General features: G+C 34.3%; 1 protein-coding gene across 2 annotated transcripts in view; it reads left to right on the top strand.

Annotated features, from left to right (window-relative positions):
* The window catches only part of EDIL3 (EGF like and discoidin domains 3), a 411,746-nt gene that overhangs the window by 225,790 nt on the left and 161,383 nt on the right, over positions 1-24,573 (top strand). For both annotated transcript variants that reach the window (XM_024734369.1, XM_024734368.1), the window contains one exon: positions 11,977-12,090. In XM_024734369.1, the coding sequence (XP_024590137.1) occupies positions 11,977-12,090 (114 nt within the window). The remainder of the gene's footprint in view (positions 1-11,976; positions 12,091-24,573) is intronic.

The raw sequence follows: 24,573 nt of genomic DNA, 5'->3' as shown, positions 1-24,573 counted from the left end.
TTTAAATGAGACATGATTTTAAACAGTTCATCAAATATATCAAAAGGAAGTAGATTTGTGCCTCCATAGTGTGGTACATTTTTGGTGAGATACAGTAACATTTTTCTCCTTGGTTCTATAGTGAATAATATTTATATATCATCATGTTATTGCAAATGCTCTTTATTTTCTAGTTCTTACAAATAATTATACACAAGACATTGGAGAATTAATATACAACAGATGGCATTATTGCCCCAATTCTTCATCCCTCCAAATATCCTCACCCTTTGTCATATGTGACTTTGCATCTTCCTGTGAAGGAGGAATATATTTCTCTAATTCCTTGACTTTGAGTTTAGAGATGTGACTTGGTTTGGCTAACTGAATGAGCCTAGGCTTTAAGAGGCCTTGGATGTTTCACTTTCTTTTCTGAACTTCTGTTGTCACATGGACGAGGTCAAAAGACAGTTGCTATACCCTCAGCTTGGATCCCAGAATGGTCACACAGGTAGCAGACTTGAGCACAAATGTCAGTGAGGAGCTGAGCGTGGCAGTATCTTTAGGTCAAAGCTGAGCTCCTCTGTGGAGCCCACCTGAGATCTCCTGACACCACCACCTCTCACGGGGAAATAAATATATGCATATTATGTGCCACAGAGGTTTGTGATTGTTACACAGTCTAACTGTAGCTTTCATTGACTGACATACCACCATAAAACAGAACGTGTTGGAAAAACATAAATAACATTTTGGTAGTAAGAAAAACAGTGGGACTCTAGAGGAAGGAAAGAAATGTGAAAAGTGATGTATAGCTCTAATGTCTAAAGCTTATGCACAAACAGCAGGTTTATATATATTGGTTAAGATTGTAAAAATGATGAATAGAAGAAGGAAAATAATTATTTAAGAAAATTTGGAAGGCACAGAGAATAAGAGGAGGTAATTTCTGGAGATCATTTTCTCACTTGTATAATGAGTTACTATTGATAATGAATAGGCTAGAATAATATAAAAGCCATGGACTAAATAATTGTACACCTGCAAAATTATGTGTATATATATATATATATATATTATATATATAATATATACATGGCAGGTAGATAAAAATAAAGTGTCTGTTGTATTTAACTATGTATAACTACAATAACCTCTAAATTTCTTTAAGATATGAATTTAGTATACTTTAGTGGTAGTACCTATAAAGAGATCTACAGATTTCAAAAATATATTTGTATATTCAGTGTAATAGATTTCGTCAGTAGATTTTGGTTGTTCTCTACCTCTGCGTGACTTAACCAAAATACTTTAAATATTGTGGTACTTTGTGGATGGATTCTACTTTGGGAAAATATTAACTTTTGAAGATAACTCTTCTGAAGATAACTCTGTAGTACATTTAACTGAGACTACATAAGCCTTCCTTTATCCTCTGAAACACAGAAGGAGATTTAACGAGGGTAGGGAAGTAAATTTTGCTGTGTAAGCTTAAATCATTATGCTCAGGGCCAAATTAAACGACTAAGTTAAGTAGATGGGGTTACACTTATACTTATTATTAACATATTTAGTTCAATTCACAAGTCATTGGATTTTATTAAAAGGAGCTAAACTCTTTTTCTGCGTTAATCTGATAATAGCATAATACAGCAATGCAGTTTCTAATCAGACCCACTCCTCTCTGACATAGGACCATTTGTTAAAGTGCTTGTTATGGAAATAGCCAGTTATTTCAGTCAGGTTCATTGCAGATGATGGAAATTGTTGCCTTGAAGGCTTACTTTTAAAATGTGAAATTACATAGTAAGTAATTAATGGCATTGAGATTTCCATCTTACTGTATATTAAAAGAAATTAATAATAAAAATCCTGTCAAATATGCATGTGTACATGTGTGTTAAAGTTATACCTCTCATATAGGAGGAGCAAAGAGAACTAGAAGAGTTATTTCATGCTTTTTATATGAAAATTACAACTTCTTAAATAGATCCTAAGAATGCAGGAAACATGCATATCAATATACTTTATGAACTTACTGCAGAAAAATTTCTGGGAAATAAGAACTATTAGGGTAGATATGGGTAACATCAGTTATAGTTTAATAATCTTCAGTATCCTGATAGTCAGCCATAGCAGAAGTAAATCCAATCTAAAACCAAAAATATGAGTAATAGAAAATTTTGCAGTTATGTTACTTTTTTTCCATTCGTCTTCATTTAAGGCTTCCTGCAAAGCCTTTCTTGAGTAATGAAAATAACCTGCAAAGCAGGAGGTGAACTACTGTGAAAAAATTAGTATTTTTGTCATTTTTATGAATACAGCTCCTTCTGTTAGTATGTTTTATTAAACTACTCAATCTTGGGCTTCCCTGGTGGCGCAGTGGTTGAGAGTCCGCCTGCCGATGTAGGGGACACGGGTTCGTGCCCCGGTCCGGGAAGATCCCACATGCCACAGAGCGGCTGGGCCCGTGAGCCATGGCCGCTGGGCCTGTGCTCCGCAGCGGGAGAGGCCCCAACAGTGAGAGGCCCGCGTACAGAAAAAAAAAAAAGAAGGGGCATGGAAAGGCTCTCAAGTGCTGGCGTTGTTCTTGTGCTTGACCTTGGTGACTGTTAAACAGGTTGTCTCTTAACAATAATTCATTTAACTCTATTGGTTTGTGTACTTTTCTATGTGTATGCTATCTTGCAAATAATGATTTTTAAAAATGTGGATTTTCCTCTTTGAAAAATAAGAATTTCAGCTGACATGTATAAAATAGATCCATGTCCTCTGTAAAGAAAGAAACAAAAATAAATGTATTCTTTTCATCAGAATGTAAAGTTAAGAGTCAAGTATAAAAGAATGTAAGAGCCAAAGACATCCATTTCTAAACAGACAAGCAGTTGTGGCTTTTAGGAATAAAATTAGAACAGATGCCCATTAAGCCCAAACTACTTAAGAGTTTGAGAAAAATTACTAAAAGGAATAAAGGAATTAGGGGGAAAAAGTGTTCCAAACTAAGATTTTAGGACTGGAGTCTTTGACCTAGAGCAGTAATACTAATATTACTAGAACATTTTAAACATTTTGAGATCAAGGGCTGTGTATTCTGGCTTCTCTGTCCTCCTCAGCACATACAGTGGTACCTTGAAGGCAAGTATGAAGTAAAGGTGAAGGAGAACTCATATTTTCTAGTGGTGGTAAAGTTAACTGGTGAAAAGCATAGATTCCTGAGACAAATTATCTGGGTTTTAATCTCAGTTTCAGCACCTGTGTGACTCTGACATATTATTTATATTTTCAATGTCTCAATTCACTCGTCTGGAAAACAGTTATGATAATAGTAGCTCAAAGGGTGTGATGGTATATACAAAATGTTTAAAACAAGGTTTAGCTCATAGTTCAAGTGGGTGGATTTGCTAATTGTTGTCAATCAATGTCATCCTGATGAGCTGTTTGTCCATACTTAATATGTTATAGAGTTATTTTTAAGAAATTAATTCTGAACTAAGTGAAATTATTTTTCTGTATATATGAAATGTAACTGTGTATCACTGCCTGTTATTTAAATGTGGCATTGCTTGTATGCTTTAAGTGGCTCATCATTTTTAGTATAAGTTACTGTCTCTGTGGTTTTTTTTTGAAAAAATTACTGTCATTGAAGAGAAAAATAATTCAACCTGGTGCATTGTTAAGTTTTAATTTATTCCCTTAAAAGCCTCTCTTGATAAAAAATACATCTCAAAATGATATACTGGTGTTAAGTCCTTCTACTTACAACTTGTATATGAAGTGAAATAAGTGATTACTGTAAGTTTCATGCATACTATATATTCCAAACCATTATGAATTAATTTGCTGATAGGAGTGCAGATTTTCCCCCAGTTCTTTTATTCCTCTTAGTAACTTTTCTCAAAATCTTAAGTGATTTTGGCCTAATGGGCATCTGTTCTAATTTTATTCCTAAAATCCATAACTGCTTGTCTATTTAGAAATGGATTACCTTGGCTCTTACATAGCTGAAGTATTGATATGTATACAAGTATAACTATATAAATAATACATTGAAGCTTATATACAGGTAAACTCTAAAGATTATGAACTGCTTTGCAAGCAACGAAGTTTAGTTTGAGCAAAAGCCTGAGGAGGACTCATTTGTCAATAAAGATTTTCTACTGTAGGTCGTTTTCCTTGGGGTCTGCTGAATATACAAAATGGAAAGCATGACCATATGCTGAAATTAAAGTGCTTATATAAAAGGAAAGAAAGAAAATATGGAGAAATCATATTCTAGTCGACTATTCAAGTAGGATTCCCAAATAAAATACAGGATGGCCAGGTAAATTTGAATTGCAGATAAAATTTTTTTTTTATAAAGTATGAGCCACATATTGCATGGGCATCTTGTATTTCTATTTGCTGAATCTGGCAACCCTAAATATTAGGAAGTCTGTATGCACTTCAAACCAAGCCAAATGTTTAAAGATACATGCTGTAGTCATCATGTTGTATGTATGGTCTGAGTGATACAGACTCAACATAAATTGCCCTTCCAACTCTTTGAATTATTTTTCCAAATGTTACCAGTAATGAAATTCTAGAGTGAATGAGCTTTTTAAACCACAGATCTATTCAATCCCATGCCCCCTTTCCACACTTCTTCAATTCTCTATTAACTTCTCAGTGTCCAAGGACTAAAGTTCAAACTCCTTAATTTGATTTGTAAGGCCATAAAAATCTGGTCCCAGACTACCTAGTAACCACCATCCCTAGTAGTTCCACATAGTCCCTGTGCATATCCAGACATTTAAAAGTGCTCAGTTCTCTCTGAAAACATTGTGTCCTTTTATGTTCCAATTATAGAAGGTGAGACCTCTTAGAACAGTTGCAACTATCCCTGTTCACTGATGTATCCAATCATATATTCAGTATTTTAGAGCCTGATTCATGGAAGGTGCTCATCAAAGTTTTAATGAATGAATGAGTGAGTGAATGGGTGTGTGAAAGCAACCATGTGAAACCTAACTATGCTTCCCATGTGAATCCCATCTCATTTTAGCCAGTTATGGATTTCTGATAACTCACTATAGAAAAAATCCAAAATAGTTGATCTTTAGTACTGACCATTAAAACTAGAGAGAACTGCAAGCAAACTAATTTAACATGCATTTGACAGAATAGAGTGATTGATTTTGGATAAAGCATTATGAATATGCAAAAATATATAAATTATAACATACATAATAAAAGGACATATATGAGTTTTATACTTGGAGCACAGAACTGTGGGACAATAAGGAATCACTCTCGGATATGTGGAATAATGAGATGCGTATTAATTTAGAAAAATAACTTTACAGAGTAATTAGTTATAACTTGACATAACTCAGAAGCATTTTCCACAGTCAGATAGACACCTCTAAAATTCAACATTCTCTAGCCTCCTAGACTAATTTAGTTATTGCTGTTTGAAGTCTCTGAGAAACTGTGTGTTCATTCATTAGAGCACTTGTCACTTTATACTGTAACTGATTGTTTCCTCGTCTATTTGCTGTACTATAAGAGTCTTGAGAAAAGTAAGGGTCCGTGATATATTAATCTTTGCATTCTTAGAACCTAGCAGAGAACTAAGGATGGGTGGATGGATAGATGGACTTCATACACAGAGGTTCTGTGCAGTGTTTGTCAACCCTGGTTACCTGGACTCCTATAAAACAATATTTATGCCTTCATTCCATCCAAGTCCATTTAAATTAGAATCTCTGGTGCGGAGGCTTTGCATTGGTATATTTTCAAAGTTCTAACTTTTAAAAAGGGCATTGTTCTAAATCCATTCTCCTTAATAGAACCCCTTTAGAAGTAGACCGGTACATCTGCCCAAATCAAGGAACTCACTGTCACAGTACAGGTGAGGATTCCCCAGGTCTCTGATATTCTCAGTTTTCTTACCAATCAATGAATATTTATTGCAGGTCAAGTTACTGTGCTGCATACCCCTAAGGTAATGTTCTTTGCAATTGTTTGCTCTTTGGTACAAATTTTACCAGAGGCATTGGTTCATTTTGGCTTCTACTGTGTTTTTTCATGTAGCTTTTATTTATGAATTTCTTCAAGGCCTCAAATATTTGAGTTATACCACCCTCTTGACTATCCCTCCCCACAAACAGCTATTCCCTGGTTTTGGCTTTATAAGTATCTTGGAATAGCTGTCTTATCTTGCTGGCCAAATATCTAATTAAGACAACTAAAGCCTTACTGAAATAATTTTAAACAGAGACATCCTAGAGAACTGGGCTCTACCTGGATACCAATAACAAAGTTTCTTGCATTAAAACTGAGATCTCAAAATAAATGTGAGGATGCCAGGATACAGATGAGCATAGAGTATTATCTTTGTTAGTAAGAGGTGATGGTTAAATACCTCTTGGATATTTTTTGGCACTATTGTTCTTGGTAAATGAGGGTTATCAGTAAATTAGTATAAAAGGTTTGCCTGTGGTATGTTCTCATCGAAGAATGCTCATTTTAATTTGCTACTTTAAAATAAATTAGTAGCAATATAACAAAAGGCCAGATCAAAACAGAGTTCAAGCACACAAGATTAAAAATATACTGACTTGCCCCCAAAATGATTGGGAAATCCTGTAGATAGTTCTGATTATGACATAATTAAATTCAATACCTGAGTGGGAGGACAGAATTCCTAGAAATTTCTCATAATTTTTTCAGCCTTAAAAGAGAAATTGAAAAACCATAAACTTTAGGTACGAAAAAATATAAAAGGTTAAATTTTAAAAGGCAATCACTCACAGGAAGTCTGGAGAATATTTAATAGCTAATGGGGAGCCCAGGGAAGATGGGTTACAAAGGGTCAAAAGTAGCAGACTTTAGAAAATAAGCACTTGTGGGCTATTTAAGAGTCAATAACAATATCGCAGGAGGAAAGACAGCCCAAGAGAAGGGAATAAGGAAGCCAAGAAATTATATCTTTGCAAAGAAAAAAAAGGGCTTAGTTATGGTGTCCTTTTGATATATCAAAACAGGGTGCTCAGCCTGAGAATCAGTTGTTCCTTTCTTGATGCTCATGGGACCTGGATATACTCGGGGGCAAAAGGAGGTAGTTTCACGAGTGAATTAAGTTGTCTTTTTTCCTCCACTCAAGAGGAGGTTACATGGATTTCTGTCCTTAAAAGGATTGGATGTCCTAGTCTAAATGGTGGTCAATATTCAAAATATTCTAGGCCAAGTTGGCAAAGTAAATGTAGTTGAACTACTGGGGCCAACTGGCATCCACCTCAGGAGTTCTAGAGAGACTCAAGGGTGAATTGGGACACTGATGGCCCAAGAGTGCAATGTGCAGTCATTCCTGTTCTGCAGATTACAAATGGGAGCCAGTTTGAAAATGAATTAATTAATTAGTTATTTAGTTAATCGATTAATTTTTAAAGTTTCCACAGGATGCCCTAGCAATTAGACTCCGCAAATCTCCATTTCCTCTCTGACCAGCTAGTGGAGTCTATAATGAAGAATGGGATTTCTGAATATTTAAATATAATGATCTGAAAAGAAGCAACATCATTTCTGTGGCAAGAAATCATACCCAGAGAAGGCACTGATAAAGGAACTAGCAAATATAATTTTGATTTTCAAAAACTCTTTGACAGCCTACTACTCCAAAGGCAGTTTCATGGGCTTTGGGGCTGTAATTTGCACAGTGATGGGTCTGACAAAGATCCAGAAAAAAAGACTAGGAGTAACTGAGCACTTCTCATGATGCACATGTGTATAAGTTCAGGAGTACTCAGAATGATCTTAATGAATATATGTGTTTTTCAATTACTAGAGGAGGCTTCTCACAGTGACATCTCTAGAGGGTGCATGGGTTGACATTATTTCTGTTAGCAAAAAGCCAAGCCTAAGAGGGAAGACTACAGCACACCTTCCCAAATCTGTATAAGGTGGGCTAAGGACAAAGTAAAGATAAAGAGACTAAATTATGCATATAATATGAATGAATCTATGTCACTATTTACAACAGAAAAAGTGTCTGGACATCCTTTTAGAGTACCTTTTGTTTCAAAGATATGCATGCTGTTGTGACCAACTATCTATTCTCTCATCTCTTCCTCTCCTTCCTTCCCTCCTTTGCTTTGCTTTGCTTTGCTTTGCTTTTTAATTCCTTCACACACACACACACACACACACACACACACACACACACACACACACACACACCACGAGTTTGTATCTGGAAATCCACACACACACACACACACACACACACACACACACACACACACCACGAGTTTGTATCTGGAAATCATGCTCAGCTCCTACCGCTGTGCTTCAGTCAGCTAGAGGGTGGACAGCAAAGATTTATGTTTTCAGAGTAAGGAATCAGGACTCAGCTGGGTGTCTTAATTATAAAATCTAGCTTTGAATGATGTTATTTTTTAAAAACAATTCTCAGGAAGCAGTCATAGAACTAGAAACCTCAACAAATGATAGCTATTATTATTATAAATGAACTATAAAAATGACCAAATATGGAAATTCCTATTTTGTATGGAACGGCAATGTCAAATTTTTCTCAGTTATAAAATAATTTATTATATCCCAGTATATTTGGAATAGATGAGGACTTTTTTCTGGAAATAATAATGTCATGATCTGTGACAGAGAAATATGTATGTGATTTATTACAAAGAAGTTTAACTTTCATTTCATTATATTCTGTGAGTATTTATATCTAGTCTTTAATTAAACATGATTTATTCCAATTGAGGTCTGTTTCCATTTAGATTGCTTGCAGTGTTAATCACAGTGCAAATAGCCTTCACCGCTGAAAGAACTCTTGCATTATACTGATATATAAAGGCTTCTGTGTAATTTGCATCTGTTATCTGAGCCTACATGTTACTAGATGTGTACATAGGCAGAAATGTTTTACTTATTTGCTACTATATTAAAGTATGTAACTCATTTAATATAATGTTTTTATTTTTATGAATTTAGATCAAGGTAGTTTTTTGGTTTAAAAAAATGCACAAACAGTAGAGGATCTTTTTTTTTTTTTAATCACAAACTAAGTATGGCTAGAAAGCATTTTCATTTCAGCAAATGCAATTCCAGTTCATTCCACCTCATGTTAACTTCTGGGTAAAGGTGTAACTATTTTTAGAAACAAATGTTCTTAATTTTAACTTCCATTGTTGCTGATTGTAGACCTGGTCTGATGAACAAATAGATAGAAGTTCAAAGATCGATTAGTCTCAATTAAATTCACATTCTCATGTGTTAAGTACTACTTATCGTGTAAAACCTTAGAAGAAATGAGGAAGCAAAGAACAACTGTAACTGCATATCCTTAATAGTACATATAATAACTCTTGATTGTTCTCACATCATCAACTATGCAAACTTCCTTCTATTAACATTTCAAAGCAGCAAGAGCTGGGTTTGATTTTACTCATGATATAGGTCAATATTAAAATGAGAAATCTTCAGGTAAGGTAATTCTCTTACCTGAGAATTAAAACATATGTTGTACCTCTTAGCATCAAATCCTGGGTGGGTCTCTGTCCAGCCTTCTTTCATTTATTTAAGTCCATCCCACATATGGCTTTTCTAAATCTTTCTAGGGCACAAGGGTATAGAGGCTACCCTCCCAGCTGGCTCCAAGCCTTCACTGCCAAAAGAGAATGGCCAGTTCCCTCAGCTGGCACTAAGAGTTCATGGTAATCTGGTCCTATCTACATCCTCAGACTTGGTTCCCAGCACACCCTTCCCACTCTGTCCTCCAGACAAACTGGGCTATTTGTGTACTTGAACACACCATCATACCATGAATGCTTCTCTTCAGAGTTGTGACTCATTCTGGATCCCTGCTTGGAAATACAATACCCTCTTCATCCTGTTTTTTATTAATCCTAATTAAAACTTTCCTTCAAATCCAAGATCAAATTCTATTTCCCTTATGTGCTCTTTTTCAGACATTAATTAATACTCAGTTTCTTCCCTATAAGTATATAAAAGAGTAGCTTTTTATGTCTAACTTTACAAAATAAGACAATGCATTCTTTAAGACATGAAGATTTAACTTCTTGTCAGGCTCTGACATATCTCACCTAAAACAAATTGTAGTAGATATGATACAGGGAAAGACATATTAAACATGTTCCAAAGTAGCCAGTCATTGCCATTTCCTGACATTCATCTGGTAAGGAAATAAATAGCACAGTGACTTTTGTGCTATTTTCAAAGTTTAATGAAAATATTTTGCATGTTAGTCCAATATAAATAAAAAGTGAATTTTTGTTAAGACAAAAAGAGCTAAATATCTCATCAGATGAGAAAATGAATGTGACATACTCTTCCTTCCCTCCTTTCTCTCCTTTCCCTCCTTCCTTCCTTCCTTCCTTCTTGCTTAAGAGTTTTAGTGTCAAATATTTGTGAGTCTATTATATAGTACACAGCTGTTTTTTAGAGATGATCAGATTCTGATTTTATCCTATTGTTTGATATTATAAAATGATCAAATTATTCAGATTCTTTCTGAACAGTCATGAATTGTCTCTACTCTCAAACTGTAGCACTTGACCAGACACCAAAAGGGATGGTTTTTTCAGAGAAAGTGGTCACCTGCCTAAAGAAATTTAGATCAAACTTTGCCATAAACTTAGAATGAAAGGATGACCAAATCTGCTTCCAGGAGGAGATGCTGTTTATAAGAAAGAAGTTAAAGGAAAGGGCAAAATAGAGGTTTTCTAGTATTTTGTCCTTGTTTGATATTGAGGGGGTAGTTTAATGATCATATTGTTTTAAGCACTATGAAAACCCAGGACTTCAGAATAACTTTTGATACGTTGTAGTGTATCCGAAGGCACATCACACATCTGAAATAATTTTTTTCAGATTGTTTACACCACTATTTTGTTATGAATTTTATCAAGAAATATTTATTGGGCACTAGTGGTTTTCCAGATAGAGTGTGGCATTTGTGAAGGTACAAAGAACAGTGCAGGACGGGTGCTGCATTTGTAAACTTTACAGATTGACTAGGTGAAAGGGTGAAAGGCACATAAACAGACAGTCCCTAAGTAACACCATTTAGATATGTAAGAAGGAGTTGTGGGAATAAGAGCAGAGCAGGATTTCAGTTGAGATAGATGATAGGAAGGGAAAGTGATGGGGAGAGTGCATGTCCTCCAATTACTTTACTAGCTCCCACGGAACCTAGCTTGGTGCTGAGCTTAGACGAAATGATGTGTAAATATCAGTGATTGATATTTGACTGAATTAGTCTTTAATTCTTTTTTCATTCAAAATCCCATTTGTTGTCCCTGTTGTCCAAAATTAGTGTGGAAATTAGTATAATTTGCTGAATGTTTTATATTTCGTATGATTTTGCATCAGGTATAATAATGATTCATAAAAGGTAAGTCCCTTTAGCCCTCCTAACTTTAGAAACCCTTGAATGAGATTAGGAAGTGATCATCATTTACATTTATTATACTTTGCATATAACAAGATTTACCTATTAACTCCAATTTACTTCTCGTTGCATTCATCAAAGGCGAACTATTTAGAAACTAAAACATCTCTGTCAGTTAGAATTTTTGAATTAAGATGAAATGAGACAGTGTTAATTGGCAGTGGTTGCTGCTGAGGAGGTTTCTAGATCTTGTGATACCAATTCATTTCTCTATCAGGGTTAATTTGTTTGATTTAATTCTAAGGATACGCTGAATATTTCCCCAAACTATTCATATTTATTTTCAGGATAGGAGAGTGGTTTAGTTCTGCTGGATTTGGATTCTCAATTCCATTTGAACTGGATTTAATTTGATTGCTAATAAATTATTGATTGTAGGCACCATTTATATTATTGACTAGCGACATACACACACAGAGCATTATTTAGACTTTTTTTTATTTGAAACGCCTAAAACCTTCTAATAACTGATCATTTTTTCACCAATAATTGTCTTCCTCTCTTCTCTCTGTTTTCCTCAGATATTAATGAATGTGAAGCTGAGCCTTGCAGAAATGGTGGAATATGCACAGACCTTGTTGCTAACTATTCCTGTGAGTGCCCAGGAGAATTCATGGGAAGAAATTGTCAATACAGTAAGTATTCATATATATATAAACCTTTATTTGCATAGCCTCCATTTATTATGGAATCGCGGCCAAAATCAATACTAATTTGCTTCCAGATTTCATAATGTATTGAAATGGCACATTTCATATTTGTTGTTGTTAATGTTATTAATGTGCATCTATTCTCCAGGATGGGTCTCACTTAGAACATGATAGGCATAGGAGTGGTTGCCTTGTGGTCTGAAAGGAGGTCAACAGTTCCTCAGAGACCCAAGTACGTCTCTTCCATGAATCACATTTTGGCTTTTGAGTTGTGCATATGACCTAATTTTCTCCCAGAGTGGTTACTCTGTTTCAAAGAGTAAATTCAGAGCATTCTAACCACATAACCTTTGTCACAGATAAAAGGTAGAGATTAATAAGGGTTCATGCTGAATTGGCCAACACATCAGTAAGAGTTTTACATGCTATTTATTTGTCTTCTTGAAAGCCTAAGACATTAGGGTCTTGAGATGATGGATCAAATTATAGAATAATAATTTACCTGAAATGTTTACAAAGAAGCACAAAGCACCCCACCTTCTCCAAAACAAATAAAAAACCTAGGGAGAAGTAGTAACAGGATTATAGTCAGTAAGAGGAGACTGGAATTGGGCACAAGTTCATGCTAACAAGAACAATAGTCATGTAGCTTAATAATTGTTGGGCACTTATAGAAACTTCATAGTGCTACTACTTTGATGTGTATAATGCTACTAGAGCATCATAACATTATGCAAATTCAAAAGGCAAATGCAGATAAGAATTCAGACATAGAAACTGAGACACATAGGCTATGTGGTTTGCCGGGTTCTCACAGTTAGTGACAGAACCAGGACTGGAAGGAATCTAGAATCAGGTCTTGTGATTCCCAGTTCAGTGTATTTTCCTCTAAACCAAGAATGATGCCTCTTTGGATAGAGCTGAACAAGATAAACTTGAAAGCACCCTCCACCTCCACTCTGTCTCTTACCCACACACACACACACACACACACACACACACTCTCTCTCTCTCTCTCTCTCTCTCTCTCTCACTCTCACTCTCACTCTCACTCTCTCTCTCTCTCTTTAGCCAGAGTAACAATTTTATTTCTCACTTTCCCTCTCTTTCTTCCTCCTTGACAATGGTAATTTATAAAATAAAACAAGGAAAAGTATTGAAGAATTTATTTGGGTTATGTATATAAACAAAATGATGATCTGGAGATTCTCATTACCCTAGTCCTGAAAAACTTCATTAAAATAATGAAATTGTGAATATCAAAGAAATACCTTGGATGGGGAAAATATTTCTAAGCTTAAAAATAATTGAAGAAGGACATGGAGCATGAGTTAATAAAGGAAGCTTCAGGCATGGATGAATGGAAGGAAAGGACAGTATGAGTAAGCAGGTTGATCATACAACTGGATGACTAATAGCCACCCAGTCAACAAACCTAGCAACCTTCCTATAAAGCATTTAACTGACTACCCACTAAGTTGACTTAAATTCAGTTTCAACTGGTCCTTGGCCCACCCAGGCCCAGCTCTTGCATCTTTTTTCTTTTGGTTCATGGGACCTGAATATGGCTGCCTAATCAGCCTTTGCCCTCTGTACTGACCAAGGAGCAACTAGACAGCCAGTTGGTTTCTTACCTATTGAAAATGGAAAGAGACCTTGATGTGAGCTAGAAATTGAAACCAATGACTAAAGCCTATTCATCCTTCCATCAGAGATTTTACTGAGGTCACCACATCCGAAAATACCCTTGAAAAGAAAGAAACCTGATAGGTTAGGAAGGATGTATTGAAATAGACTTTCAACTTCATGGCCATAAGTTCGCATCTAGTGTCTTTGCTATTGCGTTTAATGAAATTCTTTGTTTTTCTCTGACTTGCTTTTATATTTGTAAAATAGTTATATGTAAATCCAGACTGCTCTCTGAACATGCATGTGATAGTGAGGTGCCTCCCTTAACCTATCGTATGCTCTAACATTCTACTGTTCCCTCTGTTCATCGCTGTGCCCTGACAGATATTGGAACAGGTCACCTATGGTACAATCTAAAATATGTTCCTCTTGGGGTATTTGTTTCTGTTGCATTGATTTATAAGAGTATGTAATAAATTCAGGATTCTGATTCTTCCCATTGTCTAGGTTTCTGAGGCTATGGTTTTGCTTTTTATTCTGTGGCTTTTTAGAACGTTTAGAAAATCCACAGTAAGAAAGTGCATCTTGCCACAGTGATGATTTAGTTATATGCATTGAGAACATAGAACATTCACTCACTACATGGCATATAGAAGCACCTGCAGGTTACAGGTAATGCTAGCTCCCAGCTAATTGAGTTTAGGATCTTAGGAGTTGACATTACATAGCTTATAACCAATTTGCATACTTCTACTCTGAAGTAAGATTGATGAACTTTCTTCGGGCTTTGTATGCTCTCCCACAGGGGTCCACTAGGTCAACTTACATCTGCAATAATGGGAGAGAAGCCATTTGTTTCAGCAGATATTTCATGTGAGAGAGGGAAAGAAGAATGATGGAGACTAACTGCTGGGGGGTTAGAGGACACCCATACCGAAGTGTCGTTTTCCTTGTGTTCACATTCAAGCTGTCAGTCTAATTTGGGGCTGCTGCACTTATATTTGCCTCACTTGTACCACTTCTTTCTTATTTGTACTGATGGGTTAATTAAGTTTTAGTATATTTTGTAATGGGGTTATGCAAATGGATTTGAAATAAGAGAGGTAGACAGGGATCTGTTTCTCATTTTAGGCCATTTCTACATGCAGACATCTTGATAGTTTATCTGAGATCACTTATTTATTTCTCACTCATTTCAAATAATCAACAGACATATGAATGCTATGATCTGACCTACTACTACTAATGAACCTTGAAAATATAAAAGTGGTAATTTTGGAGGTTGCTTTTTAGGTTGCTTTTTACAGGGTGTAGACAGACTGATCTTGATATCTGTCTACTTATCACCAAAAGATTTGTTTTTCTCAGATCTTAACCTTTTCTCTGCATTTTTCTCATATTTACCATACCTTCAATTTTAATCAATTTATTATTACTACCTTTATCAGTATAATTAAATGAAATATTTTTAATATTAATGATATTCTACATTTTAAAAACCTAAGTATATTTATTCATTTTCAGTTAAACCATTAAAGGTAAGATGTTTATGCTGAGATGCTACTTTAATATTATTTTTTTAATTATGTGACTTCTTTATTTATAATGTATGTCTTTAATTAATATAGCTATTAAGTACTTTTACTTTGTAAGGAATAAATTTATATTTAACCCTATCTATTATAACACAATGCCTATGTGGTAATAATTATTACATGTATCAATCACCTATTAAACATTTTCAGTAACAATATAATTATTTCAGATGTTAACAACAAATGTTTTAATACTTGGCAAAGGATCTGCCTGTAATTTTCACACTAATTATTTCCTAATTAATATTTACAGATGAGTTAAGGCAATAATACATCTGATTTATATAATTTCAGTTTAGATTTCCATATACAGTTCATACAACTTATCATTAACTCTGAGAAATCTCAGTTATTTTTTAGTTTTATTCTTCATTTTTTATTACAGGGGGTTTAAGTTTGATTATTTTTAATTTTAATTGAAGTTTCTTTTTTTTTTTTTTTTTTGCGGCACACGGGCCTCTCACTGTTGTGGCCTCTCCCGTTGCGGAGCACAGGCTCCGGACGCGCAGGCACAGCGGCCATGGCTCACGGGCCCAGCCGCTCCGCGGCATGTGGGATCCTCCTGGACCGGGGCACGAACCCGTGTCCCCTGTATTGGCAGGCAGACTCTCAACCACTGCGCCACCAGGGAAGCCCCTGAAGTTACTTTTGATTGATACGTGAAAATCGTTTAGATGTTTCCGTAATATCTATTACAGTATTACAGATACTCTTCTAATTTAAGTTCTAATTTATATTCCTTTGTCACTTTTAAATGATATAAGTTCAAGTGTTCAGATAGCCATTTTCATAAACAGCTTGAAAGGACAATGATGATGAACTGGAATGAGAAACCTATATATCAACCATTTAGTAAAATATCTAGGTCAATACATTTTGTAAAAAAGCAAGTAATTGCATAAATAAATAACTAGACAAAAGGATTTTGAGTTATCTAAAAAGTTAAATCTAGTTTAGTCCCCTTTTTCTTTTGTTATAATTTTGTGAAATTTTAAAACAACTGCCTATCTTTAGTAACTGACTGTGTGTATTGAGAACAAAATATGTAGAAGTCAGCTTTAATGCCTTGCATACCATGTTTTACAAGTACCTAAATTTAGGAAATCCAGTGGCATTAGCATAATTTTTAATAAACAAATATTGTTAATTCAACCAAAACCATTATAGGAGATAGGAGTTGCTTTAGTTTTTGAAAAATATGACATCATAACATACTTCTGAACCACAAACACCTAAGTTCATTTCTTTATGTTTTCATGTTTACAATTATTGTAAACTGTCACTGTTACTTGATCAAGTACTTTAGTGAATGATGAACAGGAACTAACAGTGGAAAAATAATTTCAGTATTTTCTTATCTAATATAGATGGTCAGAGATTATAGTTTTATCCTATCTAACACTAAATTTCTACTCTGCTATATCCAGCTATGACATAGATCCAAAAGCAAAATATAAGAGATTCTGATTAAAATAAAGAGTTTTAAAAGTAAAAGGTATTTATGAGGAAGTAAAGATTAGAATTAAGACACATAAATTTAATGAGAAAATGGTGTTAAGTCCAGTATTAAAACATACTGAATGTATATAATTATGTGTTCAATAAATAAACTAGCCACAGATATTTATTGAGTTTTTCTTAACTATGTACAGAATTTTCAGAACATGTATTAATGAATTAATTCATTCACCAAATTGGATCCAACACTAGCCACCCCTTAGAGCTGGGGCAACAATGGCGGTTAAATTCAGTTCCTATTCTCATGGAGTATAGAAATTAGTGGGAGAGAAAAACAGGAATTACATAATGTCTAATTACAAAACATGATAAGTACCATGAATGAAAAGAAGAGAGAACCATGACAGGGGTGCCTGTTCTGTTTTGGGGAGTTTAAGGAAGTAACATTTGAACTGAGGCCAGAAGCACATATAGTAGGTACCAAAGAGGCGGCAGCCTATGAAAATTTTACAAGAAGGACAATATGCTCAAGGATAAACAGACCCTTTGTCCTTAAGAATCTTAATATTAAGTGGATGAGCTCTGATTGCTGTATGATAATCATATGATGAGATGTTTAGAATGATCACTTACCTTTTAGGCTTTGACAATATGGGGTCAAGACTAGTTGATGGCAAGCATATTTATATATTAATAATCCATCTCATAAACTATCTTTTTATGCATCTACAAGGGATTTTTAAAACACCAAAATAGACTTTAACTTTTGCAAGTGTAACAAGAAATCAAAAAAACAAAGAATAATCATTAATGCTGATTCTAGTTTTATTCCAGATAAAAAATAGCTGCTCTGTTTTAGAATTTTGAAATGGTGATTTGCAACAATTTTTGTCTTTGAATGCATTGCCTAATATCAATGTAAGATTACTTTCCTTGAATACATAGGATAAGAATTAATCCAGAACTCCAATAGGACAAGAGAAGGACAGCTTACCTCAGGCTGTCACCTTTTGTGAACATAAAAAAAAGAAAGAAAGAAATCGACTATGGGTTGATGAAAGTTTTATATTCAGGATTAATTGTATAATGTTAATCCAATATACACAATATTTAAAAATCTACCCATAAATATATAGAGATATAAGTGGAAATAACCATAACTATAAATACTTGAGTATAGATAATTATTTTAACTTAATTTCTCACATTCTTTTTAAAGACATGACAATAAGTACAAAAAACCCAGAATACTGTGCAAGAATATCAATAGGCCTCAAGGAAAGAAGTGACTCCAACATTACTGCAGTATGAAGTCTTTGCAACAATAAACACAAAAAATTGACTCAATGACAAACCGAATTGGACTTTCTGTGTCTGACATGGAAGTTCCATCTTCAATCAGTTGCCTCTGGGTATATTTTTCCAAATGTTGCCCAACAGTTTTGTTCAGACATATCACACTTTGAAAGTTCACCTGCTGTACGTTAAAGTGATAATCTAAAAGGAAAGACAGAAAAAATATCTGCAGAATGCTCAAATAGACCCCCTAGGACATACTAAATACATCTAACAAATTGAATCAGATCCTTATTAACTGTATTTTGTATTTGATTACAAATAATTACTGAAACATTGACCTTCTTGTTTTTCAAATTATGTAACATTCCCATTATGCACTAACCTGCATATGTCCAGGGATTAAAATTTAGCTTTGCATTTATTCTCCAGGCTAAAACTCATCTTAATATATCCTATCTCAGAAACCAAGTAAGATAAAGTATGCAGAGATCAGGAGAGTTTGGGAGCAGTATAACTTGATTTCATATTCATAACATTTAGAACGGTAGTGTATGATTGAGAAATGTTGTATTTTTCTCAGACTGTAAATATCAACCTTTTCAACCATCACCCCATACTCACCCTTGACAAAAAAATAAAGATAGAACTCAAATAAAATATTACACTATAGAATACCAAAAATCTCTCTATAAGGAAACTGCTAGAAAAGAAGTCATCCTAGGACTTGAAAGTTGAAACATGGTTAAAATGTAATTTGTGGGCTAGTCATTATTCTTTACATGTGTTGCCATGGCATTTTTGGGTACTTAGGTGAAATTTGGGGTCTGAATATCAAAGTGAGGCTGAAATCATGGTTTCATAATGAGGAAATTACAAGCACAAATCACTGTGGTTTCTGCTTTTATCAGAGTCACTGAACAGCAGAGATGAATAATGCTTTTTTCAAATAGGAGAAAGAAAAGAACATAGATGGTTTCTGATCTTTTACCAAATGTGCACAGTTTTCCAGGATTTCCTGAAATCCCAAGGGTTTCAAATAGTAGCAGTAAAATTTTACTGGCACCCAAGGAGCTGAGTTGAGCGGGACACCAATCCCAGCATGCCCCTGGCTGCAGTTGTCAGCTACATAAGCAGACTTGGAAGTGATAGCTTCCAGCAGCATGTAACACAAAGAGCCTCGTACATGTTTTGAGTTTCATCTTCAAAGCATTCTTCTTCACGTGACGGAGAAGGGCCCAACAGGTTTCTTTCCTGCATAGGCATATTGAATTATAGGTGCCACTGGCACATCCTGGTAAGCTAGGACAGCTAGTTAATTAAAATGTGGGTGATAACTCAGAGAAGCATAGGGTAACAAAGACTCAGATTCAAGAATCAGATGAGACTGGTGAAGTGGTAAGATTGAATGTTAGTGCCAACGGAGATATTTAAAAGAATAAAGAATATAAGATTACTAAAGATAGAATTTAAGATAAAGAAGTTCTATCTGCAAAGGGACAAAAAATAAAAGAGTGATTAGAGAAACTGAGAATCAAGACTTAGAGAGGGCAAAGAAAATAGTGTTTCCAAAACAGGGAGCTGGTCAAAGAAATGGATACCTAAGAAAAGACTTTTTAATTTGGATCCTGAAATCACTATTAGTCCTTAAATAATTGTGGTGGGTGGTAAAGAGGATGCCAGAATGCAGCTCTCCCAGATCAAGCAGGTGCTGAGGAAGAAATAATAGCCACAGACCACTCCTCCCAGATTATAGTGCGCTGGACTTTGAGCATATCTTAAAACTCAGAGAGCCATTAAGGGGACCAAGGACCTAAAAATATATTTCATAATAGTTACCTTAACAGCTTTATCTGGTCAATAATACACATTCTTTTTAGAGCTCTAAAGGGAATGGACACATAAAGTATCCAACTTAAAAATAAATTGAACTTGAGGAATATGGTTCTATAAAAAGAAGTAGAGTCAGAGCAAAGTCAGTAAATTCAATACTAAAATTCAAAGGAAAACAGGAGCAGGGACAGAAAATAAACTATTCTGACAAGAAAAATGGACAGAACTATAGTTATAATAAGGGAGCCTATAAATACTCAGCACTATTATCTAACTACAAAACACTGAAGAATTGAAACCGTACCTCTTAGCTCCAAGAAATCCGAGGATATTTGTGGTGGTATGTTCAAAATAAAATTCACCTTATATGTTTTTGGTACACTCAGGCAGACGCACAACTTTTTGAATATCCATAAAATGACTATTTCATTTATAAAAGTTGCCTCATATCCACTCAGCGGTCACTTAATAATGTCTTTTCCTTTCCCATTAGAATTATTCCTGGATTCTACCACTGTTAATAGTTTTCAGTATAACAAAACATGAGCACTTTCCTACAGAGATTAATATAAAGGATGTTCTCAGTCCCACCCCCTTAAGTACTTAATGCAGAGTTTTTGACCAAGGGTACAGGATCTTCGGGGATGGATAGAATTCAGGGTGTCTGTGTTTTTTGATGAGAAAACAAAAATCATATGTTTATTTTTACTAATGGCTCCCTGAAACTTAGAATTTCTATCCATTACAAATGTAGGCAACAATGAATCATTGCATTAGCAATACCAATGACTTTGTCACTAATAGAAATCACAGATATTTTCATACCACGTTATACTTGTTGTACATAGCTGAAAATACCATTTACCATTTTCACTGTAAGAAATTATAGTAGTCCTGCCACCACCTCTGTTATTTAATGTGTTAATAGATGAGCACACATATTATTGTATCACACATTTTAAAATATTTTGGTAATTACTTTGTACTTCTGTTTATTTCATTTTATGAACTAAAAAGCATTATGCTAAGAAGGGCCTCTAGGCTTTACAAAACTGACAGAAATATCTGTAGTGCAGAAAAGGTTCAGAATCCTGAGTTATTGGCTTATTGGTTTCAAAAGATATTTTTTCCTCCTGGATAATATGGATGAAGCTTTTGGAAATAAAAGCTATTAACGATCCATTTTCATCAAATGTCCATTTCTAGGCTTGTGTCTGAGTTTTGTTCTCTAGCTCCATGTATAAAAAAATATAAGCAAAATAGCAGAAGATGATACTGTTAAGCCACATTTTTGTCATTGTGTTTACAGCTGTTTTAATAGCAGGGTTGAGTTTTTACTGAACCCATTGCTGCTTCTCACCAACAATGCAGGTTTAGAAAGTTTGTAACCCTATAGAGAATTGATGTATTCTGAGTTAGATATGGATACTAACCCATATTTAAAAGAGGGGAGAAAAGAGATAAACTAAAGAATATCCCTTCTGTCCAAGGGCTACAGTCTGAAGTGGAGCACATTCTGCTTTTTACCAGGACCTTTTAAATTTTCTCAAAACCAATTAAAATCTGTGTAAAATTTTATAATCAGTTTAGTTATTTGGGTTGCCAGTGACATATACACAGTTGCTTTAAAAGAATGCAACTTGTATATGAATTAACCAAAAATTGCTAGTGGTCCAGAATCACAGCATCAAGTACAAAGTAAATGTGGATTGCTCATTACATGAGGAAAAAAAAAAAAAAGCCAATCTATTAAGTTATATTTTTAGTTGATGTTCACACCAGTTTTAAAGCATCAGGGTATTGTCACTAAATGCATAATTAAGTCTATTTTCGAATTTAGTTCTTATTTCATAGTTTACAGGTACCTAGAGTTATTTTAAGCCGTGTACGCTTCCAAGACTCATGTGATTCTATCATTTACTTGGACGTCTTTCTTTATGGAGGATAAGTTTGCACAGATCTGTGAGGGCTGGACTGGAATAAAAAGGTGGAAATGACTGGACATCTAACAACCTAGATCTTTTGCAACAGGACTATGAAAATAGCATGATGCTAGATGCTGAGACAACTATCAAAATATATAACACAAGGTCATTGACATGAAGACATTTGAAATATTGCTCTGATGTACTTTTTCTGGCTTTTTTTATTTGATTGTAGGAAAAATTTACCCACTCAATTTATTTCATTAAGAGGGCTATTTTCAAGACTACATGTGAACCAAAACTATAAAGAAGGCTTACATACTACTTGGGCCTCTGTCTTGCTTTCTCGATATGTCTTTATTCCTGTTTCCAGGTCACATAGATTCTCATAGAATTTTTGCTTTTCCCTGTTTTTAATTCTCTTTCCTTCTTTGCATGAATAGTGAATTCCAATTTATTGAATATTCCTCAATTACAGCAGTATTTTTACCTGGGGTAGCTTCTTTTAATGAATAATAAATAGTGCTATGGATTGCACATGAAAAGGTTACTTATAACACAGAAAAGCAATAAGCTTACAATTGTATCTGAGAAGGAAAAACAATTCATTTAGTGTCTCTTAACTCTTCTTCCTAGCACAGCAAAATACCAGCTTTTTATACACATTTAACCTTTTGAGCAGTCAGGTGGATTTTATCATAGGAGCCTAAGTGAGTTCATTCATTATGCAGAATACTACGAAAGTCCCCACAGAACTATTACCTGTGTCCTGGTGTTTTGTCTAGTCATAAAAAGTAAAACAATTTTTTTTATATTCTGGGGATAATGGCACTGTTACCTGAATATATTACACAGTAATATATAAAATTCTGTGCAATGAAATGGATAAGCCAATATAAAAGAAAAAAAATTTTCATTTTCCCAGTCTGATAATAAGCCCTCAGATTTTGGTTTCTAATATGACCTGGAAGAGAGAATTTTGTAGTTCTGGTTTAACTGTATCAATTATAGAATTGGCTAATTGCCTTATACCAGTAATATGGGAAAAAGGAATTGTGCAAAAAAATTAAAACATGCACCCCTAAAAGAAAAAATAAACATTCATCATATACATTTCCTCATTTCCACAATTCTAAAATGTATGCCTTTATACTAACATCTCTGAATTTGGGATGCATCTTAAAATCATTGATATGTTAATGGTACTTAAGAAAATGGTACATAATAATGGGATCTTTGTCTCACTAAGGTCTATTAAATTAATAATAAAACAGAAATTTAAGTAACATGACCATTCCAAAAAATGTACTACTAGCAAGCATTTATATCTAAGCTAAGCTCTGCAAGTAATGATTTTAAAATCAATAAAATAAAAATACGGATTAATACTAAAGAAAATGATACATACATTCATGCTGTCCATTTGTATTTCCCATTGTATGAATACTTTACCATTATTTACATCAGGCCACATCTGTAGAAGCCAGTGTATTTGCCCACAGATTACCCTTCCCAAATATGGAGATGTGTTCAGAATAATTGAAAACCAATAAGATCATTACACAACATTTCTCTCTCACACATGCACACACACACACACACACACACACACACACCTCTACCTTCATTAGAAAATAGATTATCTTTTTCTAGACACAGTTATCTATCAAGTAGTTTCTATTGAGTATCTCTGTGCACTTAGCAACAGGTGACAGCATCTCTGATGGTCTAAATTGAAAAACTGTTTACATTTCACTTGTTTTGAATGACCCTTTAATTTTTTTTAGTATGTGTGTTACCGAAGAGAGCACCCCTTTAATGTTTTTTTAAACATTTTTTTTTTCTGATTACAAAGTTACATACAAAGTTACACTTGGAAAACAAAATTAGCATTTTAATTTCTTTTCATTCTGAAATAGTCCATTTAAATCCACCAGAGTACACTACCAAAGACTGCCCTTATAACATTTATTTATCGTTACTTTATTCTTTCTAGAGTGTGGCTAACGTGTCTAGTTGGTCAAATCCCATTTCAGATCTAAAGTTTTTCAAGAGGAGACATTGTTTCTTCAATGTACTTCCTTTCCTAGTCTCTGTAACACCTCAGTTCCCTGCATGGTTAGATTAGACATTTGACAAACCCAGGCAGCTGAGTAACTAAGATTTCTTGAGAGAGAAAAAAAAAATGTTAGAGAGAAAGGAGAGATGCCTTCATCTATATTAACATAAAAATGGGAAGCAGGTTATCACTTATTTAAACAATGAACAGACCACTAGATACATATAATCTGAATTTTAAAAAAGAAAAATATTGGAAAATTTTATGGGCTTGGGCTTGGTCTTACACTTTTTAACAGCATATAAGTAAAAAGGAATGACTGTTTTATATTCTAGTAGCAGCCTCTCTACTCCCAAGAATATAATAGTACCTACAGTTTTTGAAGTTCCAGGAGCTGGCTAGCCAAGTAAATGGTCTACAGGCCGTTTTTATTACTGGTTGAAATGAATTTTTTTTTTAGTATTCTACTTTAACCAGAGAGTATTGATAGCAGTTAAATACTGTAGAAATCATGTTTCAGTTAATAATTACTGTTATTAAATAGCCATGCTTATGAGAAATGGGAGTTAAAACTGAATTTTAAAGTGATTGTAAGGTATGTGGAGTAAATATAATCAATAGATTTATTTTCTTCATGTTTACTTTTTAATCTGTTGGCACAGGTAATGAAACT

This window comes from Neophocaena asiaeorientalis, unplaced genomic scaffold, assembly GCF_003031525.2.
Source record: "Neophocaena asiaeorientalis asiaeorientalis breed wild unplaced genomic scaffold, Neophocaena_asiaeorientalis_V1.1 scaffold184, whole genome shotgun sequence".
Lineage (NCBI taxonomy): Eukaryota > Metazoa > Chordata > Mammalia > Artiodactyla > Phocoenidae > Neophocaena > Neophocaena asiaeorientalis.
Note: the sequence above shows the minus strand (reverse complement) of the source record. Positions and strands in the feature narration are given on the sequence as shown.